Source organism: Epargyreus clarus, unplaced genomic scaffold, assembly GCF_041222505.1.
Source record: "Epargyreus clarus isolate Ecla_fem2 unplaced genomic scaffold, WU_Ecla_fem_2.2 ptg000033l, whole genome shotgun sequence".
Classification (NCBI taxonomy): Eukaryota; Metazoa; Arthropoda; class Insecta; order Lepidoptera; family Hesperiidae; genus Epargyreus; species Epargyreus clarus.
This window is the reverse complement of record NW_027332238.1, coordinates 1342624-1369947: the sequence shown is the minus strand read 5'-3', so window position 1 is coordinate 1369947 and position 27324 is coordinate 1342624. Positions and strand designations below refer to the sequence as shown.

Here is a 27324-nt window from a genome sequence, read left to right as displayed (position 1 = left end):
TGTTTTTGTAATTATTCATCCTGTATTCAGCCAATATGTCTTAAAAAATCTTGAATACGTATAGCTATATTTCTGCCTAGTAAGAGCAGTACTTTGCTACTTATTTGGGGCTAACTGCTACACCACACAAGATACTATCATTTGGCGACCCAAGAGGGGAATATTTACGAGTATGTGTTGATCTCGACACCGTCATAATAAGTACCCATATCTTAATTGCGGTGTGTCAATTGCACATAAATCTCAATTAATATAGTTGAAAAACATATCTCTATTTCAAAATTCTAATTCTAATTCAAATCTCGAATTCTTGAAAAAATTAATTCTATTTTAAAATTCTAATTCTGTTTCAAAATTGCGTTTTTTTTATTTTAATTCAAAACTCGAATTCTATAAAAAAATCTAATTATATTTTAAAATGATTATTCTGTTTAAATATTTAATTCTGTTTCAAAATTGCTATTGTAATTCTAATTCTTAACTCGAATTGTATTAAAAAAATCGAATTATATTTTAAAATTATGATTCTGTTTAAATATTTAATTCTGTTCCAAAATTGTTGAAATTCGAAAATATTATTCCATTTCAAAATTTACAATTTTCAATCTTTGCTAGGTAAAACCTTAAATTCAGATTGATTTTAATAACCACACAAGGTACTGTTACTTGGCGATAAGAGAGGAGGGATATATGTTGATCTCGACACCGTCATAATAAGTACCCACGTCTTAATTGCGGTGTGTAAATTGCACATAAATCGCAAATTAAATAATTCAAAAAAACATTTCTATTTCTAAACTCGATTTCTATAAAAAATCGAATTCTATTTTTAAATTCTAATTCTTTTAAACATTTAATTATGGTTCTAAATTGTCGTTGTAATTTAAAATTCTAACTCTATTTAAAAATTATCTTATAGTCTGATCTTTGTTAGGATAAACATTGGATAGATCGATTACTAATCACGAGGCTAAGATAACTCAAGGTACTGTCACTTGGCGATACATGTTGATCTCGACACCGTCATAATAAGTACCCACGTCTTAATTGCGGTGTGTAAATTGCACATAAATCATGTAGAAAGTGTGCACGGTATGCGGTGACGTAAAGCTAATCGCTGGTTTAGTGCCGATTGCAGAACGTGGCTTTTTTTCTATGGGATTTTGATGTTCTCATACGCATGGTAGTAATTCGTGTAAATTATCATAGTCGTAGAACAAAGTCGGATTTAACAAATACCAAACTTTACAGGGCGGCCATTTCAAGCTATTTACAAACGTCATTTACTATGAGAGCATTTAAATCCGACTGATTAATTTGAAAACTAAAATACATAGATTGTTTTCTGTAATGCAGTAATTACTCGTATTTAGACAATATGTTATCCAAATATGATAAAAAGTGAATTTCGCATTTTTGTCAAATCCGTCTTTATTCTACGACTATGACGATATATAGGTAACGCAGTCCGCGCTTATTCATTATCCGTGATGTTTCATATTAATTGATTTTTGCAATTAATTAAATAATTTGCGCACCAATGATCGAAATATGACAATTTCCGCTAGTAAGCAGAAATTGTTAAAATTCTTATTCTATTTCGGAAATGTAACCCTATTTCAGAATTCTAATTGTATTCCAAAATTGTAATTCAAGAAATTGTTAAATTTCGATCTGTGGCAAGCAAAAAAATAGATAGAAAAACACTAAACAAGTTTAAGCATAGTTCTTCTGTAACTTAATTTTTTTTCTGTAAAATTGCGGCCAACTTCATGATGTCGATTTTATATGTCGTTGTCATAGATTAGTAAAGATACTTCGCCGCCTTGAAATTGAATGAAGCCACAAACGGCTTGTTAGTAAGTTCTTTTTTTGAATTCTTGACAAATAAAAACATTTTTAGAGAAAATTTACGAATAAATAACTATTATTCGTCGTTGTATTAAAAAACATTTATTAATTTTCCCAATTGTTTCAACGTATATTTTTAAAAACTAAGGGCTAAACAACCCCTAAGTAACCTACTCTCAGTCTTAGGGCTCCTCTGTCCGCCTGTCTCGTCTTCCTCGGCCTTCGGGGAGGCCTCCAGGCTCTCATCCGGTACCGAGGTAGACCGGTCAGTGGTTTGTGGAGTTGATAGTTGGCTCGGGGTGGTTTCAGCCTGGAATATAAATGGTATTTGTTGAGTAAATGGTAAAGTGATGTGGTGCCCTCAAATCTTCAATATCTGTCTCATAATATCAGTGTTAAGCGCTGCTGTGTTCTGGTTTGAAGTGTGATAAGAGACGTACTTATCCGAGGCGTTCCAGTAGTCCTCGGGGTTAGCGGCGCATCTGTGACCGACCTCAGGTAGGAATATCTAATCCTATCTGGGGTTGAATACATATGTTCATTGGCGGCAGTAGCCACTTTCTATCACGTGGACTCCGTACTGGTTTGCTACTATCAATATCCATATTTTAAAAAAAAACGTAGTCAAATGGATGGTTATACCCGAAATACTAAAAGTATGTCTCCCTTACCACACTTCAAACCAGAACACCGCAGCGCTTAACACTGCTGTTGTAATAGACAGGTGTGGCGGTGGTGCCGCCGGAGTCGAACCACAGGGTTTTACCACCTTCAAAATCTTAGAAGGAAATTAAGAATTTAGTGGAATACATTTGGAAGCTCCACGTCAGTCATCTGGTAATTCCGTACATCTCTGAGTGCTTCAAAAAAATTATATTATTGATAGATATAACTTTCCTGTTAATAACATCTTCATTATGAATTTTAACTTTTTTCAAAGGAAGGAAAATTTGTGATATATCTTTTTATTTTCTTTTTTTATGCATCAAAAAATCGGCATTATAAAAAAGTGATTTGATTTTATTTGATTTGAAATAATTAATGTTAAATAAATAATCATATCATTAGTTATTCATCCCGTATAAATATTTGTATCTTCAAATTTTTTTAAATTTAGGAATAATTATCACAATTGCGGCTGTGTTTCGTTTCCGGCACCACCACCGCCACACCTATTTCTGTTATAACAGCAGTGTTAAGCGTTGCTGTACTACGCTTTGAAAAGTGTCTTCAAGGAGGTAGTATCCGAGGCGTTCCCACACTCTTTAGAACTATTTAAGAGATGCAAGTGTAGATTTCACGGTCTTCTAACAGGTCCAATTCAAAAAATATTTTTTTTTTAAATACTGTCTCATCGGAAATCGAACCCGCAACCCTCGTGATCAACTTGTTTGGCAAGGTTTGCCGAGTTCCGCCATAGATTAGTAAAGATACTTCGCCGCCTTGAAATTGAATGAAGCCGCAAATGGCTTATTATAGTAAGTTCTTTTATTGAATTCTCGACAAATAAATACATTTTTAGAGAAAATTTACGAATAAATAATTACTGCGTAATTTACATAATAAGTAAATAATTATTTCAAATATTTTAGGGACATTTTAGCACGGAGACGTGGCAAAACTTTTTTACGCAACTATTTCAATTCTCAAAACTGGGTACATTTTCGTGTAAGGAGTGAGTAATCTTTACTAATCTATGAGTTCTGCACACATTTTCTATAGATATCTCATGCGTATATGCATAGTAAACCTATACATATACGCTCTCGATGTTCTACCCTGATAAGATGTTTTTTCAACAGACCGTCTCCTTAGAGATCGATCCCGGAACCCTCGTGACCAACCATCGCTGAGCTGCAAAATAGACAAATTTCAAGTGAAGCTCTCAAATATTGTCTCGCCGGGTATCAAACCCGGACCCTCATGACTAACCAACCACACAGCAGGAAAACCAAAATTCAAGTCTCTCATAACACAGCTTCTATATCCTCCATCGTTTGTATAACAAAAACAATGTACATCACTCCTGAACCATAATATAAATCACTTACCGACACATTGTAGTCGCGGTTAGAATAGACATCCTCTACTTTCCTATAAACATTATTGTCTATGGTCGTAACGTCTGTTGTCTCTGCGTCTATCTCTCTATCTGTATCGTTGGCTCTTTTATCTATGTCCATTTTGTTTTCATTGTTTTCAGACTGTGTGTCGATAGATTCGTTTTTCAAACCCAAAGCTTCTGGGATAGCTTCAGCTTCAGTAGTGAAATACACTTCGGTAGTATACTTAGTAACGTCCCTTTGGTCGATAGCAGTAGGATTAACTATTTCAACGTCATATTCTCTATCCTCTTTCGATTCTAGATCGAATACTTTCTCTGGTTCGATGTTTCGACTCGGATCGTCTTCGTCGAAGTCAGGTGACTCTGGGCCTCTGACGTCACTACCACCGCGTAGCAAATGATCAACGTTGATCAGTCCATCCATGTCATTCTCACGCACACTGTCACAGTTCATACACTGGATGAAACACAACACTAAAGTTAATACAGTTTTGGAAGCCATTTTGGTTTTTAACACACACACATTATTAACTTAAGTTGATGATGTTTTTTGTTGTTGCTGTTGTTGTCTTTGGGAGTTTGTTGTTCTGTTGTTGCTGTTTTGTTCTGTTATCTGTAATGAAAACAAAGGTAAATTAAATTTTGTATTTTTTTATTTTAATTCTGATTAAGTGAGTTTGTCGTCAACCCATGATTGTCCCACTGCTGGGCACGGGTCTCCTCTCAGAATGAGAAGGATTAGGCCATAGTCCACCGCGCTGGCCAAGTGCGTGTTGGTAGACTGCACATACCTTATGGAGCTTTATTTAAGATCTAAGAATGCAGAATTGAGCAATTGTTAATGAATCTCTAATACGGACATAACTTTGAGAAATCAAATGTGCGTGCCTGGGTTCGAACCTCGGCCCTCTCGATCGAAAGGCCCAGTTGCGACGCGACTTCTAGGTGGCCACTGATCGCTTGTATTTATGTCTTAATCTATTTCCATTTTTATCTAGACTTATATTGATTTCCGGTTGATTAGTTAATTAAAAACAATTTTATTATATGCTATTAGATTTGTTATATAAATAATAATTAAATCGGTATGAATATGCTGTGGTGATGACCACAAATTACAATAATTATGTGTAAAAATAAGAACTGTGTAATAAATGACATTTTTATGGATAGCCTTGTTGACAATTGTAAATTTATTATATTTCCTAGCTGACCCGGCAAACGTTGTGTTGCCATATAAATAAAAAAAGTGTGTGTGTGTGTGTCAGCTACGACGCACGATTGGAGTTTACTCCTTACGAACGATAATTATGATATATATCGAATAGAAGAAAAGGGTATATGAACGCATCTGCTAAAATGATAAGAGAAACAAACATATATCTGTAATTATTCGGATTATTTATATTACTTCAATAATGCGTATTACATAAAGTATGTTACAAAATAATATAAATAATAAAAACATTAAAACTTGATGGTTAGGTTGCTGTTTATGTACGTTGTATATAAATGTATACAATAGATGCTACTATATGCATTTATTATACAGCATGCATACCCTGTACTCGGCAGCAGTATACAAGTTGTGGCAGAACTTCGTAATACGCAGGCGCGCAACACACACGTACAAACATACGCACGCATTCAACTCTCAGACTGGAGGTAGTGAACTATACAGTGAGACTACGAAGTATCGCGCAAAGAGGAGACCCCGAGAATGAGATACGCTGTGTAATGTATTCCATCTCATTCTTTTACACGTTCAATCCTACCGATACATATGTTTGTCTCTTTCTACGTTACGCCTCAACTTTTCGTGTTACACTTGATTTTACTCCTCATAAAATTTCCGTACCGGGCCTTATAACTCAAATCGTTTCTTAAGGAGTAAACTCCAAAAAAATGTTAAGGGTGAACAACCCTTATCACTTAGGGGTATGAAAAATAGATAGTAGCCGATTCTCAAATCTTAGCATTATAATGGTTGCGAACGGGTCGATGTGTTCGATGTCTGATATAAATTACTTATATATAAACGTTGTTCATGCCTATAAGGCTATACGAGCCTTATGAAAGTTCCGTACTATATAATGTATTGTGTGTTGCTGTTGGCATGTAAATCTTATATATAAAATTCTCGTGTCACAATATTAGTTACCGTACTCCTCCGTAACGGCTTTACCGATTTTCACCAAATTTTATATGCATATTCAGTAGGTCTGAGAATCGGCTACTATATATTTTTAATACCCCTAAATGATAAGGGTTGTTTACCCTTAACATTTTTTTATTTATATGGCAACACAACGTTTGCCGGATCGGCTAGTAAATAAATAAATTAATAAAAAATCACTCAGCACGTAACAGACTAAAGTAGGTAGCGATGTGTCCGTATAATAAAGTGCGGTTAATTTGTTTGTATGTAAATGTTGTATGCTACTGGTTTATTCTTAACAAAACCGGTCCGTGCAGGTGGTGAGGAAGCGAACCTCATTGTTGACTGATTGTATAAGTTTATAGGGTGGGGAACAGACGGGACAAATACCTTTTTTATAATACAGGAGTAGCAGACGAGCATGCAGTCCACCTGATGGTAAGTGGCTACTGCCGCCCATGGACATCTGTAATCAACCCCAGATAGGATTAGATATTCCTACCTGAGGTCGGCCACAGATGCGCCGCTACCCCTGAGGACTGAGCTGGAACGCCTCGGAAAAGTCTGTCTCCCTTACCACACCCTTCAAACCGGAACACAGCAGCGCCTAACACTGCGGTTATTAGGTAGAAATAGGTGTGGCGGTGGTGCCGCCGGAGTCGAACCACAAAGGGTTCTACCACTTTCAAGGTTTCCGCACTCAAATAGTTAAAACGGAACCCTATTAATAAAACTAAGGTTGTTTGTCCACCGCACCGTCACCGAGCCGATACCGAGAATGAGATTATTCTGGAGCCGATTTTATGTTTGTCGATAGTTTGTCCACTGCGACCGATATCGCCGGTTTATTTTGTTCCAGCTTTTACGCGTGTGACGGGAGTGTATGGACAAGTTACAATGTGTTTTATATTGCCGGCACATCGGCCCGTCAAAAACTCGGTGTCGATCTAGCGGTCACGCCGATCTACTTGAAATATCGGCGGCCGGGATGTCGGTGCTCAGATGACGGGCGTACGGTGGACAAGCTGCTATAGTAAATGTATGTACGCTACTTCGGCGCCGTCTTAATTATCAAAATTACAGTATGTGTAACAATGGCCGCTATAACAATAAATACTAAAACTAAATATAACGCAAATAATTGGGGGTCTGCATACAAAAAACTGCTATTTTTTGGCCTCTGACGCTTTATTTATTGAACCGTAATATGAATTATCACAATGAATCTACTACTAATACTACTACTACTACTACTACTAGCGGTACAACTACTGCTGTATTCTGGTTTGAAGAGTGTGGTAAGGGAGACATACTCATCCGATGCATACCAGCTTAGTCCTCAGGTGTAGCATCTGTGGCCGGACTAAGGTAGGTATCTAATCTTATCCGGGATTGATTACAGATGGCCATACGACAGTAGCCACTTACCATCAGGTGGACTGCATCATCGTTTGTTACTTCATTATAAAAAAAAACAAATAGGTGCTGGTGGTACCTCCGAAGTCTAACTACAAAGTGTTCTACCACCTCAATATATAGAAAAATAATTGCAATGTTTACTTAATACTAGCTGTGCCCCGGTCCCCGCGGTTTCACCCGCGTCAGAAAGAAAAGCGCGGGGTCTAAAAGCAAACAGCTAGTTCTAAAATATAAGTAGCCTAAGTTACTCCTTATTACATCAGCTACCTGCAATAAAAGTCCTGTCAAAATCGGTTCAGCCATTTCAGAGATTAGCCAGAACAAACAGACAGACGAACAGACAAAAATTGTAAAAAATGTTATTTTGGTGTATGTGTACCGTATGTATATTCATATGCATGTAGTAAAAAGTGATTATTTCAATATTAAAAACAGACACTCCAATTTTATTTATATGTATAGATAAATGCTCAAAAAAAAATAATGAGTCCAAAAAATTGTATTTCAAAAAGGACCACCCCGTGTAGATGATAAGTGTAATTTCTAAAGAAATGAAAATCAGAAATCAATTTCAGATTTGAATGGTGGTCGCTCACCGTCAATATAATCCGCAATCGTTACCGTCCGATGTGGGTATTTATTCACTCGAAGCAAAAAGATAAAAGAAAAGAAAAGGTAAGGAAAGAATGAAAAAAGATAGGAATTTGGCTTCATCGCGCTACGTGTGCACGTGCTCGATTAAGGTTCTTGTTCGATTTTTGAAAAAAATATTTGAGTCGGTTGTGGATGGGTTCCGTGGAATATTATTTTGTTTAAGTGAACTGTGTGTAAAAGCAGTGATAGCCTAGTGGTTAAGAAACTCGGCCTCTTGATCGAGGGGTCCGAGGTTCAAATCCCAGACTCAGATTTTTCAGTTATGTGCGTATTAGGAATTTATTATCACTTGCTTAAGTGACGAAGGATAACATCGTGAGGGAACCTGCATATCGGAAGAATTAAAAAAAAATCAAAGGTATGGTAAGGTGAAGTCTACCAATACGCACTTGGCCAGCGCGGTGGACTAAGGCTTAATCTGTCTCATTCTGAGATTAGACCTGTGCCCAGCACTGCCCAGCAGTGGGACAGTAATGGGTCGACGACAGTGACCCTCGTGTCTTATCTATCACTTGTCTATCAGAACTTGTTTTAGAACTCTCAGGTGCATAGGCTTTATCGCGATGTTTTCCTTCACCGTTTAAGCAATATATAATTTGTAAAGCAAATAACTTTAAAAATCGGAGAATTAAAAAATTAAAAAATCTTAAAAACACTGAAAAATAATCTTGCTTTAGTCCAACCATCAAAGTTTATTGGCATTTTACAACGAAGATAATTTTCAAAAAAATATTTTTTATAGTTCTGAAATAATGAAGGGATTTTGTGATTTCCTATGGACCCCTAAATAACTGGAAGACCCTAAAAACCACATTCTGACATAATGACTGCAGCCTCTTGTATTTGTGGATACGTAACATATAATTATATATACGGATGTCGAAGGTATGACGTCATATTTTGGTTTTTGATTCTGGTAATGGAGTAGTGAGTAGTTTTGAAAAGGATATTTGCGACCACCATATACCATGATATACCACCGCCATACTCCGGCGGCACCATCGCCACACGTATTTCTGCCTCATATCAGCAGTGTTAAGCGCTGCTGTGTTCTGGTTTGAAGGGTGTGGTAAGGGAGACATTTTTTTTCACCGTCGCCAATGCATCGCCGACTTTGCAGGAGAAGCTTTTTGCCCTTTGCACCCCTCTTGAAGAGCCCCATGTCATAGCGCCCAATACTTCAGGAGGAAGTTCATTCCACATTTTGCACGTACGCGGCAAAAATGACCGTGCAAACCGAACCGTGGAGGACCGCCACGGGTCCAGTTGATGTGGATGGAACTTCATCCTTCGGCGAGTTGTACGATGACGCAAGGGTGACGAAGGCACCAGATCATACTTTCCCGAGGCGTTCCAGCTTAGTCCTCAGGGGTAACGGCGGCTCTGTGGCCAAACTCAGGTAGGAATCTAACCTTTTCAGGGTTTAATTACAAATGTGCATTGACGGCAGTAGCCACTTACCATCAGCTGGACTGCGTGCTCGTCTGCTACTCCTATGTTATGTGAAACGGGGACCTTCTTGGTCCTATATGGATTTGGTTTCAAATGTTCTTACGGCAGTGACTTGCCATCAGATGGATTAAACAGGCATCTCCGTCACACCTATTTACAGAAGGCATTCCAACTTAGTCCTCAGGGGTAGCAAGGTAGGTAGGATTAGGGGTAGCAACGCAGGTAGAATAAGGGGTAGCAATGCAGGTACGACTTTAAATTAGTCCTGAACGTTAACAACGCTGACCGACCTCAGATAGAATTCTACTCCTATCTGGGATTACACATTACAGTGTACATCACGTGGCCTGCATTCTCGTTTACCATTTATAAGAAAAGTTAACCTTAATTCACTTCGACTCCGCGTAGTTCGCAATCCGAGCAATACGTTTGGCAACAAAAAACCATGGAGTTTACTTAAACTTTAAACTTTTCCCAAGGCACATGGTTGCGTTGCGCGTAGGGTTGCCGACCCCAATATAATATTGTATTTACCTACTATTTTTTGGATCTATGTAGATACTATATAGAAACGATCATAGTTTAGCATTTAAAACCTGGCTTCTCAGTCGGGGGGTCGGAGGTTCGAGTCCCCGGCATTTCTATTACCTCGGATTTTACAATAAAAATGCGCGTATTAGAAATTGATTATCACTTGCTTAAAAGATGAAGGAAAATATCTTGAGGAAACCTTCACGCGAGACAGTCTTAAAAAAGTTCCTAAAGGTATGTGAAGTCTACCAGTTTGCACTTGACCAGCGCGGTGGACTATGGCCTAATCCTTCTCACTTCGAGAGGTACCCGCGCCCAGCAATGGGACAGTAATACGTATTATAGATTGTTAAATAATATTTTCTATATAAATATAAATATACTAGCTGACCCGGCAAACGTTGTGCTGCCATATAAATAAAAAAATGTTAAGGGTGAACAACTTATCACTTAGGGGTATGAAAAGTAGATAGTAGCCGATTCTCAGGCCTACTGAATATGCATATAAAATTTGGTAAAAATCAAAAGCCGTTTCGGAGGAATACGGTAACTAACATTGTGACACGAGAATTTTATATACAAATTTTACTATATAGTACTCAAAAATATGTCGGCGAAGTAACGTTGGCAACCCTAGTTACGCAACACAAATAAAGCCATCGGTGATTAACCAACAGACGGACATACTGTACGTTTCACAATCGACATGTGTATGTATATATAAAAGTGGTGTTTGTCTGTTTGAATGTCATGCGTAAAATTGCTGATTTTTTGTGGAATTGAAGGAATAGACAAGTATGCGGTCTAACTGATGGTAGCCACTGTCGTATGAACATCTGTAATCGACCCCAGATAGGATTAGATTCCTACTTGAGGTCGGCCACAGATGCGCCGCTACCCCTGAGGATTAAGTTGGAACGTCTTCGATAAGAATGTCTTCCTTACTACATCTCTAACCAGAACACAGCAGCGCTTAACACTGCTGTTTTTTAGTTGCTGTTTTCTGTTATAACATCAGTGTTAAGCGCTGCTGTGTTCTGGTTTGAAGTGTGGTAAGAGACATACTTATCCATGGCGTTCCAGCTTAGTCCTCAGGGGTAACAACGCTGTGGCCGAATTCAGGTAAGAATCTAATCTTAACTGGGGTTGATCACAGATGCCCATACGACAGTAGGTTACCATCAGGTGGACTGCATGCTCGTCTGCTACTCCTATATTATAAAAATGTGGTGAAACCGCCCGTTATGCCTAGTGCGTTTATATTTATATGTTTGCGCGGGTCGGCCGGTTTTCGCGGTGGTCATGTGGTAGGTATCATTGGGTTCGTATGGTCATGATTACGTCATGTAGGGGAGACGGGTTCTGATATGTGATATCTTGGATTGGGGATAGGGTCATGTAGTTTATTGTGTTATATGTTTTATTTATGGTAGGGGTACATTTTTTTTTTTTATAATTTAGATGTTTTAAAATCATGTAGTCTACCTGATGGTAATTTCTAGCATAAAACTGAATGTACCAGAAGTCGAACAGAGATACGCTGCCACTAACAGCAGCACACACACACACAACAGTGTTAAGCGCAGTGTGTTCAACAGCAGTGTTAAGCGCTGCTGTGTTCAGGTTTGAAGAGTATGGTAAGGGAGACAAACTTTTCCGAGGCGTTCCAGCTTAGTCCTCAGGGGTAGCGGCGCATCTGTGGCCGACCTCAGGTAGGAATATCTAATCCTATCTGGGGTTGATTACAGATGTCCATGGGCGGCAGTAGCCACTTACCATCAGGTGGACTGCATGCTCGTCTGCTACTCTTATATTATAAAAAAAAAAAAACTTCGACCACTGTTACTGAGGTTCGACGACTGCGGAAGTTTTTTTTACAATGAAGGACTGAGGACTAAATTGGAATGCCTCGGATTAGTATGTATCACCTACCACACCCTTTAAACAGAGCAGCGCTGAATACCATTGTTAGGCATTAAGCAGAAATAGGTGTGGCGTTGGTGTCTCAAAAGTTGAACTCATAGAGGGTTCTACCACCTTTACGAGTGTCGTTGCCTATTTTAGCAACTGCGCAGACTATCGCAGTCGCGGACTGTCGCTAGTGTGTTAATGCCCTTAAATCAATATTATTTTTTTAAGATCTAAGCGTACAACTTTTTTTCTTTTCAAATAACGTAGCGTTTTCAGGCCAAGGTTGCTCGCTCGCTTAATTACCTATCGTGTTTGTTATTGTAATGTTTGACAATATGTCCGAATTGATTGGGTAGGTGCTTGTGACGCAATAGGCCTTACTGTGTTCATATTACACGTATTATCAGCCGCTGGATGTGAGCAAATTTGTATTAAGTTAATGATGAAGGTGGTTCGACTCCGGCGGCACCACCGCCACATCTGTTTCTGTTATAACAGCAGTGTAAAGCGCTGCTGTGTTCCGGTTTGAAGTGTGGTAAGGGAGACATACTTCTCCGAGGCATTCCAGCTTAGTCCTCAGGGGTAGCGGCGCATCTGTCGGTCGACCGTAGGTAGGAATACCTAATCCTGTATTTATGTGGCACTCATGATACAAGAAAAAATCTCGGTTTAGGGCTACGAGTGTTGAAAGCGTCATTATAAAGTGAACTTTTGTTCAACTCTGTTATTACGGAACAAACAAACATACACATTGAAATACACATACATTATTTCACATACTAGTTTCAATTCAAGGAATTTGATCTTCATCTAATGTTCGAACATAACCTCTACAAGATCAAACACATCTCCCGCTGTGCATACAAAATGGCGTCCTTGAGTGAATTTCAATCTATATTCTGGTCGCGAACGGGGTATCTTTAGAGCTTTGTACGAGTGCTTTATATGTGGGGGCCCCGCTTTTAGTGGGGCCCCTTTTCCTTAGGGCCCTATCATAAATCTTTAATCGTATATAACTCTTTATCCCTTGCTGGTGTGCCTATTCAGACACTCAGGGCATTTAGGGGCCTTAGTTCAAGAGCCAGTGCGAGATTTGTGGACCCCAGTCTAAATAAAGTAGCAGTGTTAAACGCTGCTGTGTTCCGTTTTGAAGGGTGTGGTAAGGGAGACATACTTTTCCGAAGCGTTCCAGCTTAGTCCTCAGGGGTAGCGGCGCATCTGTGGCCGACCTCAGGTAGGAATATCTAATCCTATCTGGGGTTGATTGCAAATGTCCATGGGCGGCAGTAGCCACTTACCATCAGGTGGACTGCATGCTCGTCTGATACTCCTATATTATAAAAATAAATAAATAAATAAGAACTCCATTAGCTACATGATGTATTACATATTATACTTAGATTCGAAGTCTCAATAAATCATTTTTTTAACATATTTGTGTGCACAAACTATGCAGGCTTGTAATTATTAATAAATAAAATAAATAATGCTTTCTACGAAATGGCATTTATGGAATTTAATCTTAATATGAACATTACGTCTACAAGATCAAAAGACATCTCGTGATGTGCATACAAAGCCATGACCTTGAGTGTCGTTCAATCAGTATGCTGGTCACAATCGCGGTATCTTTAGAACTTTGTACGTAGAGAATACACTGTTGGGGCCCCCAGCTTAAGGGGCCCCCAGTTCCTTGGGTAACCTAGGTTCATTTGTGTTTCATACTTTTCTGGTTAACTTTTACGAGTTTGTTGGAACACCTATCCAATGGCTTTAAGTACTTAGGTGCCCCAAATTGAGGATGAGAGTGTCATGATTTCCAACTTAGTAGGGTAATTAGTTACTCAGCTTAATATAACTGTGCTGACAGCGAGTGTAGTATTTTTTAGAACATATGTAGTAACATTTTACCTGCTATTGGGGCCTTGGATTTTAAGGGGCCCCAATCTTTTGGGCCCTCAATTTATCAGCACCTCCCGATTCCGACTCTATACAGTATTACTAAATATTGTATAATTGGTTTTTCTTTGCAACTTTACGACAGAACTAAATACATTTGCGGTTTATCGGGGAAAAACAGTTGTTAAATACTAAGTGAGCAAGTTTAATACTCCCGGAAAGATACATGCGTGCATACACAAACAGGGATGCCCTTGACATCTGTGGGTTTTGTTGACCGAAATAAGATGTGACTCTTTGGACGATCACCTTCATCGGGACCTGTGGTAAACGTTGAATTGTAGGTCTTACCTACGTGACGTAAGAATTAAGCTTTATGCCTTCTCCGTGCGACGATAATATAGGAGTAGCAGACGAGCATGCAGTCCATCTGATGGTAAGTGGCTACTGCCGCCCATGGACATCTGTAATCAACACCAGATAGGATTAGATATCCTACCTGAGGTCGGCCACAGATGCGCCGCTACCCCCGAGGACTAAGCTGGAACGCCTCGGAAAAGTCAGTCTCCCTTACCACACCCTTCAAAACAGAACACAGCAGCTTCTAACACTGCTGTTATAAGGCAGAAATAGGATTTATGTATGTGCGTAACAGCACATAGTCTGTAAAATGCCTAGGCATTTAATCAAGCGTCGGTTTTAACCATCCGCCTACCACACGGCTTGGAATAGTATATATGACATGTTGACAAATATCGTATATGCCGACATTGTGATAAAATAAATATATTATGTAATTTGTATATACAAAATAAATATTTTGCACATACATTACGCCAAGTTGACAACCGGATGCGTTAGGAAGGACATTTAACTTGTTTATAAATGGAGAATGTGTACCAAAATGGCGTTTTTTGTATACCTCTCTCGCTCACGCATTATCAAGGAGGAATAAGAGGGGGATATAAACAACGTGGTTTTGAATTTCAACCTTAATTGGAACGAGTTATAAATATTTGCATATTAAAGGTAGTGGAATTCTCCGTCGTTTCATGTGTTTACTTTTTCCGTTTTGTTGAAGTTAAGTAGCTAATGAGCTTACAGTTGATTTGATATAAGAACTCATCTAAGGCTATATGGATTTTCAAAATTTCATTGAAGACAGTTTCAGAGATTTATCGTCAACCAATTACTTTCACACGATTGGTGTCTCCTGTCGAAGTTAAAGCGATCTAGGCCATAGGACATCGCGTAGGCCTAATGCGAATTGGTAGACTTTACTGATGGTAAGTGGCTACTGCCGCCCGTGAACATCTGTAATCAACCCCAGATGGGATTAAATATTCCTGCCTGAGCTCGGCCACAGATGCGCCGCTACCCCTGAGGACTAAGCTGGAACGAATCGGAAAAGTATGTCTCTCTTACCACACCCTTCCAATATTCCAATAGCAAAGGAGGATGTTGTCGTGATGGTATGTGGTTACTGCCGCCGATGTACATCTGAGATCAAGCCCAGATAAGATTACGAGTCCTACTTGGTCGACCACAGATGCGCCGCTACCTTTGAAGACTTAGTTGGAACGCCTAGGATAAGTCTCCCTTACCACGCTTCAAACCACAAACAGCAGCGCTTAACACTGCTGATATAACAGAAATAGGTGTGGCGGTGGTGCCACCGGAGTCGAACCACAAAAGGTTCTACCACCTTCAAAATTATCCATATGTAGTTGGTTATGCGTCCATACGGCATTGACCTTACCATCCGTGGGACTGCAAGCTTTTGATACAAAATCATGCGAAAACTGGATTATTTTATTTATTTTTAGTACATAGATAGTAGATAGTAGAATTTAATGTGTAGGAACCAGTTTTGTTTATTTGTCACGTGTATAATGTACATGATGAGTTTTGAGAAAACAGGCTTATGATGTCCTTGACTTGTGTCCTACCAGAAATATTAGAGCAAAATACTAAAAAATCTTGTATTAGGACATTATACTGCCAAAATTATAGTATTTGCAAATATAGTCATTTTTGGAAGTATTGAGCAATTTGAGTAGTGATATACTAGTGGTCAAAAATTGTCCTCTCTGTCTGGAGGTTTGAATCCCAGGCATACAATTCAGATTTTCCAAATGTATCGTATTAAAAATTAATTATCACTTGCTTTAACGGTAAAGGAAAACAGTAAGGAAAACCTGCATACATGATGAGATCGTAAAAAGTTCTCTAAGGTATGTGAAGTCTTCCAATTCGCACATGGCCAGAGCAGTGCAATAACACATACGAGAGCGCCTTGTGGTTTCACTTTAATGCATTTAAAAAACACATGTTCTGGAGATTTTATGGGTTTTAATTATATGACGCGGAAGTATAATCCTTTTTTTTAAATAAAAATAGCCTTAGTAACTAATCAGCTAACTGTACAGTCGGAACGAACAGTACAAAATTATTCATTGATTTTTGATATAAGCACTGTATATACTTTTATAGACACACACAGATACGTCAATTTATTTACATATATATATTTAGAGTATTGGGTTACCTACGTATGTGTTCATTTTTAAAAGACCCTACAGGTAAAAAATGGAAGCTTGAAATAATTAATTTATCGACTTCAGAAATATAGTCGTTTTCTCACAAAAAATATAGGTACATTGTTGATAGGTAGATACTAGGGATGGGGGCATTGTACGATCAAAATTGGTGATTGATTAAATCGATATCATACTTATATATCGATACTAGCCGCCAAACGTTGTGTTGCCATATATATAATAAAAAGTTAAGGGTGAACAACCCTTATCACTTAGGGGTATGAGAAATAGATAGTAGCAGATTCTCAGACCTACTGAATATGCATATAAAATTTGGTGAAAATCGGTATAGCCGTTTCGGGGATGTATATAAGATATATTTTATATACTTAGTTCCTGTTTCTCTCTTTTATCTATTCCCTATCACGTTTATTTTCATTATGTTTCTTTCTTTCATCTTATTGATATTTCTTTATCTCTATCTATGTTACTGAATCGCCTTAAATTTATTTCTGCACATCCTCAAGGCTGGCTGGAATAAATGCTAGTTAGCGTGAAGTCCGCCTTTTGTGTCACTACTTTGTTTTGATCAATAGAGTATAAATAAATGAATATCGATAATATCGACAAAAATGACGAAATAATACGGGAGACCACATTTTTTTCAACAATATTTAAAACTAGCTGACCCGGCAAACTTTGTACCGCCTCAAAATCTATTTATCAAATATATTTCATATAAAATATAGCCTATGTTACTTGTGGATAATGTAGCTTTCGAATGGTGAAATATTTTTTAAAATCGGTCCAGAAGTTTTTAGCCTATTCATTACAATCAAACAAACAAACAAAGTTTTCCTCTTAATAATATTAGTATAGACAACTAGATGTAGGCTTTTATAATATTAAAATAGATAACGAGCATGCAGTCCACCTGATGGTAAGTGGTTACTGCTCATGGACAAGTCGGAGTGCCTCGAATATGCATAACCCTTAACAGCTTTCAAACCAGAACATAGCAGCGCGACACTGCTGTTATGACAGAAATAGGTGAGGCTGTGGTGCCGCCGGAGTCGAACTACTAAGGCTTCTACCGCGTTAAAAGCTTCTTTAAAATTAATTTTTAATTTGCCGATATTAGATATCCATCTAAAATAATCTAAATCTATATAACTCAAAGGTGACTGACTGACATAGTGATCTATCAACGCACAGCCCAAACCACTGGACGGATCGGGCTGAAATTTGGCATGCAGGTAGATGTTATGACGTAGGCATCCGCTAAGAAAGGATTTTGGTCAATTCTACCCCCAAGGGGATAAAATAGGGGATGAAAATATTACTTCGTAACGCGAGAGAAGCCGCGGGCAAAAGCTCGTTGTTCGATATGTTTTGTTTTGAACAGATAATTATTCGGATGTTATAACACGCTTTCTTTAAGGTACCGATATCGTTTATAAATAATCGGTATTACATTCCAATCTCTAAACTAAATTCTAATAGGTTTTTCTTGTGACTTTTTTGTGAAGTTATTTATAAAATTAGATTTGGCTGTGACATTGGTGCCTTATATGTACTTTTTGATGTAGTATTTGATTTTTAAACTCGATAAGTGAGTTTTGTTTGAGTTCTCATGTGAATATCGTTATTAATTTTAACCTATCCAATGTTTTGCCTACTAAAGATAGATATTCAACCATTTCTTCACACTAGACATAGACGAATTTACTCACCTGCCTTTCTGCCTTTTTTTTTTTTGTTGACGAGGGGTACCCTTCAAAAGGTACCCGACGCCATGGGAGTGACGCCGGGTTATGTGGGATTTTTACCGCACTAAAACCCCCCCGGTGGCCGTCCTCAGCGTTTGGTGGAGAACTCCGGCATCTCCAACGGAAGACTACCGGAGTCCTCCTAACGCGATGCCCTTCTATCGGGCTCTGCCCTGGGGCAGCAATTTACGCTCCTTTCACATCCCCTGGTGATTACATCGATATGCGACCACACAGACCGCTGTCCTTCCCGGGGTCGCTTGCTGGACGGTTTGAGCTCCCACTCTTGCCGCCCGCAACACCGGAAGCTCCGTTTAGTCGCCTCTTACGACAGGCAGGGGATACCGTAGCCCTATTCTGGTCCCGGTACTACAGGGACAGAGCTATCTCTGCCTAATAACAGCAGTACCGCTGCTGTGTTCTGTTTTGAAAGTTGTGGTAAGGTAGACATCGTTTTCTTAGGCGTTCCATCTGAGTCCCCATCGCGGCGCGTCTGTAGCCGACCTCAGCTAGGAATATTAAATTCTATCTTGATTTGATTACAGATGTCCATGAGTGGCAGTAGCCACTTACCATCAGCTAGATTGCATGCTCGTCTGCTATTTCTATATTATTAAAAAGTAATAATGTAGGTAGAAATAATGTAAGGAAACTTTTACATATATACAACGCAAATTATTGACTTTTCAGGGCCCCTCTTATGTCGGGGGCCCTGGGGACTCCTCCTTTACCCTTAGCGTATAAACGGGATAGCGTACATATATACGTAATTTTAATTGTCCTAAAACACAATTATTTACGTCGTTACAAATTGAATAGTAATTTTACACAAGACACGAGTCACGATTCGAAGCGGACACGCAGAGATCAAGGGCACGTGTATTTTGATTGTCAATTACCTGTCCGCACTTGTGGTGTTAATTGGGCTTTTTATACAACAGCGGAGGGTTATGTTTTTGGGGATTTACAGGGCCGGATTTGGAGTGGGGGCCCCGGGGTGACGAGCGGGGGCCCCTAATCATTTTATGCCTAATGATAACATCGTAAAGCGCTGCCGTGTTCTGGTTTGAAGTTTGGTAAGGGAGACATACTTTTCCGCGGCGTTCCAGCTTAGTCCTTAGGGGTAGCGGCGCATCTGTGGCTGATCTCAGGTAGGAGACTATATTTTTTTTTATAATATAAGAGTAGCAGACGAGCATGCAGTCCACCTGATGGTAAGTGGCTACTGCCGCCCTGCATGGACATCTGTAATTAACCCCAGAGAGGATTAGATATTCCTAACTGAGGTCGGCCACAGATGCGCCGCTACACCTGAGGACTAAGCTGGAACGCCTCGGAAAAGTATGTCTCCCTTACCACACCCTTCAAACCGGAACACAGCAGCGCCTAACACTGCTGTTATTAGGTAGAAATAGGTGTGGCGGTGGTGCCGCCGGAGTCGAACCACAAAGGGTTCTACCACCTTCAAACTAATAAACCTAATCCTATCTGGGGTTGATTACAGATGTCCATGGGCGGTAGTAGCCACTTACCATCAGGTGGACTGCATGATCGTCTGATACTCCTACATTATAAAAAAAACTCTCAGGTAAGAAGGATTCCTCGCAATGTTTTCCTTCATTATACCAAGTGACAATAAATTTCTATCCTAACTACTTATAAATAATTAATTATTGACAATCTGGTTACAACAGAGTATAGTTATTTATTATTTATGTACTTGTTTGCATTTTAATAAGGTTTATTGTAAAGTTGTACGTTTACAAATGGTTCGATTCCCGCGGCACCACCTATTTCTGTTATAACAGCAGTGTTAAAATATATAGATCTCTGTGATTAGTTAAATATATTTATGTATTTTATTGCAGATTTTTTTAACCAGTTTTGAGAATTGAAATTGTTGCATAGAAAAAGTTTTGCCACGTTTCTGTGCTAGAATGTCCCTAAAATGTTTGAAATGCTTATTTATTTAAAACGTAAATTACGTATTAGTTTGTTATACATAGATTTGATATTAAAATGTTTTTTATTTGTCAAGAATTAAAAAAAAATAAATGATAAAATCGTCCTTTTGTGTCTTCATTCAATTTCAAGGCGGCGAAGTATCTTTCTATTTTACTAATCAAAGGTTTAACTTACAAGCGCCATTTAAAATTCACCGAAGCGTCTAAACTTTGAGGACGAACCCAAAATACCAGCACGACTCCGAACTTTGAACCTTTAGACGCCATAAAAATAAAAAGCTCATTCCAAAAATACGTTCTTAGAACGAGTTTGCTACCGAAAGAGATGATAAATAAAAAAAATATGGTTAAACCAGTGTTTCTCAAAAATGAAAATAAAACTTTATTATAAGCAGTGTTTTTCAAAGGTCACGGCCCCCTGGAGTCGCACAATTTATTAGGGGATCGCGAAGGGTCGCGAAGCCTCAGTAAAAATAAAATAAAAAACTATATAAAGATAAAAAAGACATTGGTTATAAGAATATGTACTTAACCGATATTTAATTATGAAATGACATATTTAACCGATTTGATATTTGTATTTTTTTTTAAAACGCTTTTTACATTCACAGCCCCACACTAGGATTCCCTGTATCAAATCAAATCAAATCAAATCAATACTCTTTATTGTACCCAATAAAAGAAGATATATATAAAAAATAAAAAACTAATTTAAAAGACAATACAAAAGGCGGTCTTATCGCTAACCAGCGATCTCTTCCAGACAACCTTTAGGTAAGGAGTTATAGTAGGGATGAATAGAAAAATAGGTAGGGTTCAAATAATAATAATAAATATAATTATAGGACTAAAATAAAATATAGCATACACTAAGCACCAGTAAAAGAAGGAGAATAAAATAGAATGGGAGAGATGATTGAAAAATAAAATAGCAAAGTAAAATAATAATAATAATATTAAAAAATAAAAATAAACATAATTAAGAAGAAGTAATTATTAAAACCAGAGTTATAGTTGTAAGTAATGAGACTTAACCAGATTTTTAAATGAGTATAAGGATTTAGCAGTACGTATGGAAACAGGAAGGGAGTTCCAAAGACGGATGGCTACTACCGTGAAGGATTTCTTGTAGAAGGAAGTAGAGTGGGAAGGAGTACAGAGAGCAAGGTTTTCAGAAGAGCGAAGGGATCGATCATGGGATGAGTGAAGAAATTGAAAGCGCTGCTTGAGGTAAGGAGGGGTATTCGGATTAAATAAAACGCCATAAAGAAGAGATAGAATGTGGGCATTCCGGCGAAGGCGAATTGGGAGCCACTTGAGTTTCGCGCGATATTCAGAAACATGGTCATATTTGCGTAGTCCAAATATGAATCGTATACACAAATTTTGAAGACGCTCAAGCTTATTTAATTGCTCCTCGGTAATGTCAGGATAACACACATCAGCATAGTCAAGTATTGGGAGAAGAAGAGACTGCGCAAGCGTTATTTTAGTGGGAATAGGTAAAACATTTTTCAACCTTCGAAGAAAGCTCACGGCAGCAAACAGCTTCTTGCTGACTTCAGTAATCTGCGGTATCCATGATAAATGTTGGTCTATGCAAACACCGAGATTTTTAACCTTGTTACTGTAATGAATAGTAACATTGTCTAGTTTAATAGGAGGTAACTTTTGCCAATCAATTTTAGACATCAGCCGCGAACTTCCTATGATTATCGCCTGGGACTTAGCAGCATTCAGTTTGAGGCCAAAATTTTTGCTCCAAATCGAAATAGAAGTCAGATCCGTGTTGGTTATATTTATAGCATTGGCTAAATCATTCAGGCTAGTTTGGTTGTAAATTTGCAAATCGTCTGCATAAAGATGGTAGAGAGAGGTGAGGTGTAGAGTAATAGAATTTATGAAAATAGTAAAGAGGAGTGGAGACAACACGCCACCTTGTGGAACGCCGGCAGTAGTACTGGACCAGTTGGAGAATTTGTCATCAATTTGAATACGTTGCCGACGCCCACACAAGTAACTATGAAACCAGTCAATTGCCGTCGGAGATATGTAGAGTGAACGCAAAACTCCAAGGAGGACATCAAAGTCAACAGTGTTAAACGCATTGCTGAAGTCCAGCAGCGTCAGCACCGTCAGCTGCTGATTGTCCATCCCCATGCGAATGTCGTCTGTGATTTTTAGCAACGCAGTAGCCGCACTATGACCAGGACGGAAACCGGATTGCAATGGATTTAGCAGAGCATGAGCAGAAAGAAAGGAGCTAAGCTGTTGGTGGATGAGGCGTTCCAGGACTTTAGAAAGGAAAGGGAGTATGGATATAGGTCTAAAATCAGCAAAGTCGGATGGATTGGATTTTTTAATCGTGGGTGCTATGGACACACACAGAGACAAATACACAAACTAAATTCAACTAAATTCATCTAAATTCATCATTTAGAAACTGTCTGGCCGGGGATCGAACCCGGGACCCTCTGCGCGTCAGACGGGCACGGTAACCGCTCCGTCACGCAGGTCGTATTATTTTAGGTGTAGGTTAGAAATAGCTGAGGTTAGGGGCTCGCAAAATATTAATAGATAAATAAAAATAGGGTTTTTTTTTAAAGTTTATGTATAGTAACTTAGTAGAAGAGTCTCCTCTTCCCTTTGGCTCTGTTTGTTAACCGACTTCAAAAAGGAGGTGGTTATCAATTCGGCCGGTATCTTTTTTTTTTTTTATGTATGTACACGAATTACTCCGCCGTTAGTGGACCGATTTTAATAATTCTTTTTTTATTGTGTAGGGACGAGCTGGAAATTGGTTCCATTTAAATATGGTTAGAATCCATCGATGGGTTCTGGAGAAAATGAGGGGAACTCCTCCACCCATGTAAATATAACAGCCATAACTTCGCCGTTTATGAACCTATTTTAATGCCTTTAATTTCGTGTGTGGACAATTGCTACAAGTTGGTCCCATTTAAATATGATGAGGATCAGAGTGGGTTCTGGAGACAAAATATGTAACTCCTCAACCGATGGGTATAATTGAGTTTTCTTTGACGATATTTGGTGTAGGTTCTAATGAAATTGCAAAACCAGTTTATCATTGAATATTTAAAGGTCTGATAATGTGGCTCGGAGTCAAAATATGTAACTCCTCAACCGATGGGAATAATTGAGTTGTATTTAAAGATATTTGGTGTAGGTTCTAATGAAATTACAAAGCCAGTTCATCATTGACTATTTAAGGGTCTGATAATGTGGCTCGGAGACAAAATATGTAACTCCTCAACCGATGGGAATAATTGAGTTGTGTTTGAAGATATTTGGTGTAGGTTCGAATGGAATTGTAAAGTCAGTTCATCATTGACTATTTAGTTAGGTTAAGTTGGAACATATAAGATAATATAAAACTAAGCGAGCAGGGCGCGGCAGCGCCCTCATATTAGACACGCTGTTTACATCGTTATCCAACTAAATATATTGAGCGCCGACTTCACAAATATGTACTAAACCAACGTTTATTTCAATTATTTTTTACTTTGTAGTGACATAGAAGTCGGTTGTATTTTTTGTTAAAAAATTTTACTCATCTAAGCTCTGGATTATCCTACGTCGATTTCAATCCGACTTACATTTAATATTCTAAGAACACTCGAACCTTAGTGCGTCAGAATCAATAACAAATAATAAACAAGAAAATATACTCAATTTTGAAGTATTTTTTCCCATTGGTCACTTTACGCGGAATTCCGTTTGGTTTTGTCTAATTGAATCTAGATTTTTCCGGTTTATGCTTAAATAAGGTCAAGCTTTCAGTACTTTACTAATTATTTTGAAGTTTGTATACTAATAATTTTAAACAAAATATTCGTTCACAAAATTGATCAATGATCATTACCGTTAGACATTTATAACAAACTTTAACGAGGGTAAAAAAAAAAAATATATATTTTTTAAAATTACAAAGGAACTTAGGGCTGCAATACTTGGGGATGTAATATAATAAAAATATTGATGTTGAGAATTTTTTGAACATATTGATTTTTAAATAAAGATTATGTTTGTGACAGATATTTTAAAACACAAATCTAACTACTACTAATTTAAATACTGTCTGATTTTTTTGTGAAGGTATATTTTATGGAAATAATAAAACTTTGTGTAATACAAGGATACTCTATTTATACTAACTTGGCTTATTTAATGAATTACATAGGTAATATTAATGATTGCGCTTTTTACGAAAAGAAAATGTGATAAATATTTTACCTTAAAAACTAAACGTACGCAATAAAATACTTACATTTAGGAAACAATATTTAAAATGTTTTCACTACGTCAAAACAACAGAGTTAATAAAAAATATTTCGATGTGATAAAAAAATTTCACTTTTGCAAAGTTTAATAACACAATACACTTCTCGGTACACTAGTGTCGCGGTGTCGTGATCTCGTGAGACTCGACTGTTCGTAGCGCGAGTAAGCCGGCCACTGCTCACAGACTGACTGACGACGCGACTCGCGATAGACAGGTATCCGTCGTGTGTCGTATCATCAGCGGGGAGCTTTAAGCTTTGGTATCCTTGGAATCCTGTCATGTGATACAGTATTGCTGGATGTCATTCTTTCAAATGAGAGATTCATTTTTTATAGTACTGATGTAGCAGTGTGCGAACGAACAAATCAACGGATCCTACGTAAACTGGTGCAAGTGCGTTTTCACAACTTTACAGTAGATCGATTTGAACGTTCTAATGCGTGTAACTTTAACATTAAACTCCATGAAAATTTGTATTTGGCTTTCTGGATGGAAATAACTAAACACATTTTTCTCCGTTGGTGCCACTGTTTTTTGGAAAATCAATCCCTAAAGGGTTAAAATGGGGTCGGTAAAAGTTATTACTCTTATTTAATTTTATTATTTACTCATGAGATGTCTCTGGAAATGCTACATTACATATATAAATGCGATTCATAGGAAACTAACTAGATAATAAGCCTTGATTAGCTACTTCAGAAATACTATGTTGTAATAATGTACAGACATGAGTTTCATCACACTAATAGATAATAACATAAATGATAATACTGGAAATTAAAAATCATGTAGAAATATAAACTGCGGCGTTTGAGTAATAAATTTGCCGACCTCTGTAAAAGTTGTGGGCAAAAAGGATCCCCTAGTGATAAATTTTGCCGCCCCGAAATTGCCGCCTGAAGCATCAAGTTGAGTTCTAAAAGTCGCACTAGAAATACATTTAAGTAATAAATAAATTTGAATCTGTATCTGTCTGGAAGATCAAAATTATAGCTTGTTACTAAATTTATTTGAATGTATATAAAATACTTATTACATAAAACACTTAAAATTTTTGTCTGTCTGTTTGTTCGGGCTAATCTCCGAGACAGCTGCATCGATTTTGACGGGACTTTCACTGATAAGTTATCTGATGTTATAAGGAGTATCTCAGGCTACTTTTATTTTAGAAAAATAATCAGTTTTCACAAAAAAACATGAAGTCTCCCGAATATTTACTCCTGAGAATGCGGGAGAAACCATGGGGCTCAGCTCATAGTATAAAAAAGCAAATACATGTTTTATTTATGTGACAAATGTAATTAGTAAAATTTTGCCGCCCCCTTTAAAAGTTTTTACCCCAGCACGCTTCTGTATGTAGAATAAAAAATCCTGTATTCATTTGGTCAAAAGGTATAAGTATCTATGTATGTAAGGTATAAGTAAGGTATATGTATCTATGATTTGTACATTTTTCTGAATTCAAAGTTTTATTTATGACTAAAAAACAATTTTTCTATTTTTATTTTTTGGATGTCAGCGGAGGTTTCGTGTAAAGCTAAATCCTAGTGTGTGGGGTCAAACTGTTGTCCCTTGGCCGCCATGTTGAAACGGGGGCGCAATTCGTTTCCATTCTGTATCAGGCAAATGTAATATTTTAATAAACGTGTTACCATATAAGTAAAAAAACGTTAAGGGTGAACAACCCTTATCACTTAATGGTATGAAAAATAGATAGCCGAAACTCAGACCTACTGAATATGCCCATAAAATTTGGTGAAAATCGGTAAAACCGTTTCGGAGGAGTACGGTAACTAACATTGTGACACGAGAATTTTATATATAAGATATACTGGTTTATCAAGTATAATTTTGATGTTTTTGTAGTCAATGATCCTATCGTTTTAGACTGATCTACACATATCAACATATATATTTCCAAACCGAACATATTGCTACTAAAACACCACTTATATTATATATTAAATGTTACGACAAGCAAGCGATGGTTTAACGTAGTAGCTCGCGGTACTTCGCTCTGACCACACGGTCGACGCCACTACCACTTACCAGCTACCACCATTGACCACCTCGGGATATCACAGGTGTTGTATCAGAAATTATAAGGCTTTGCAATGGATGGCTGTATTCGATGTGAGTCATTTTTTTTATTTTTACCACGCTTTTATTACCTTGACCTGTATGTATGTATGTAACGGAAAATTTGAACTCCATTTTTACCCACTTTGAACTGTCCGATTAATTTAAAATTTTGAACAATTATCAAGAACCGATGACAATACGCGATTTTAATAATTTTATCCCATTCTCCTCATCAGGATCGTTAGGAATCAGGATTAAAGATTTTCCTTGTGCAATTTTAGCGTGGTTTTTAGTTTTTAAACTATAATTATTATATTGTTTGTAGTTAAAACTAGATTACAGAGTTAATAGTGAGTTAAAATTGTTAATTAATTTTTTTGACACTTAGAGAATATGTCAAGGTTTGTTTTTTTAATTTAAGGAAATTATTTTAATTTGTATATGCTAAGTGTTTCTCAAAGTATAATTAAAGAATGTCAATGTGTTTTTTTAAAAGTTCCATTTTATAATTCTTTACTTGTAAAATAACTTTTAAGTCATAAATATTATGTCAAATATGAGCGACAAGTATTTTTGACAAACTGATATTAAGGTGGATATTAGCTACAATTTTAAAACTTCTTGACGTAAGTTTTTTCACATTTTTAAATTATTAAAATAATTTGTAGAAGACAGTTAAAACTAGCAGTGGTTAAGAAACTCGGCCTCTATATAGCCTAGTGGTTA

General features: G+C 37.5%; 2 protein-coding genes across 3 annotated transcripts in view; one reads left to right on the top strand and one right to left on the bottom strand.

Annotated features, from left to right (window-relative positions):
* Nucleotides 1-24719, bottom strand: part of LOC140755479 (uncharacterized) — an 81978-nt gene extending 57259 nt beyond the window's left edge. The window contains exons 1-3 of the mRNA XM_073090752.1: nt 24502-24719; nt 3903-4529; nt 2026-2161 (exon numbers count right to left, since the gene is read on the bottom strand). Coding sequence (XP_072946853.1) covers nt 2026-2161; nt 3903-4418 — 652 coding nt within the window. The 5' untranslated portion in view covers nt 4419-4529; nt 24502-24719. The remainder of the gene's footprint in view (nt 1-2025; nt 2162-3902; nt 4530-24501) is intronic.
* PAPLA1 (Phosphatidic Acid Phospholipase A1) overlaps nt 1-27324 on the top strand; it is a 162668-nt gene that overhangs the window by 65779 nt on the left and 69565 nt on the right. The gene's annotated exons all lie outside the window — the stretch shown is intronic.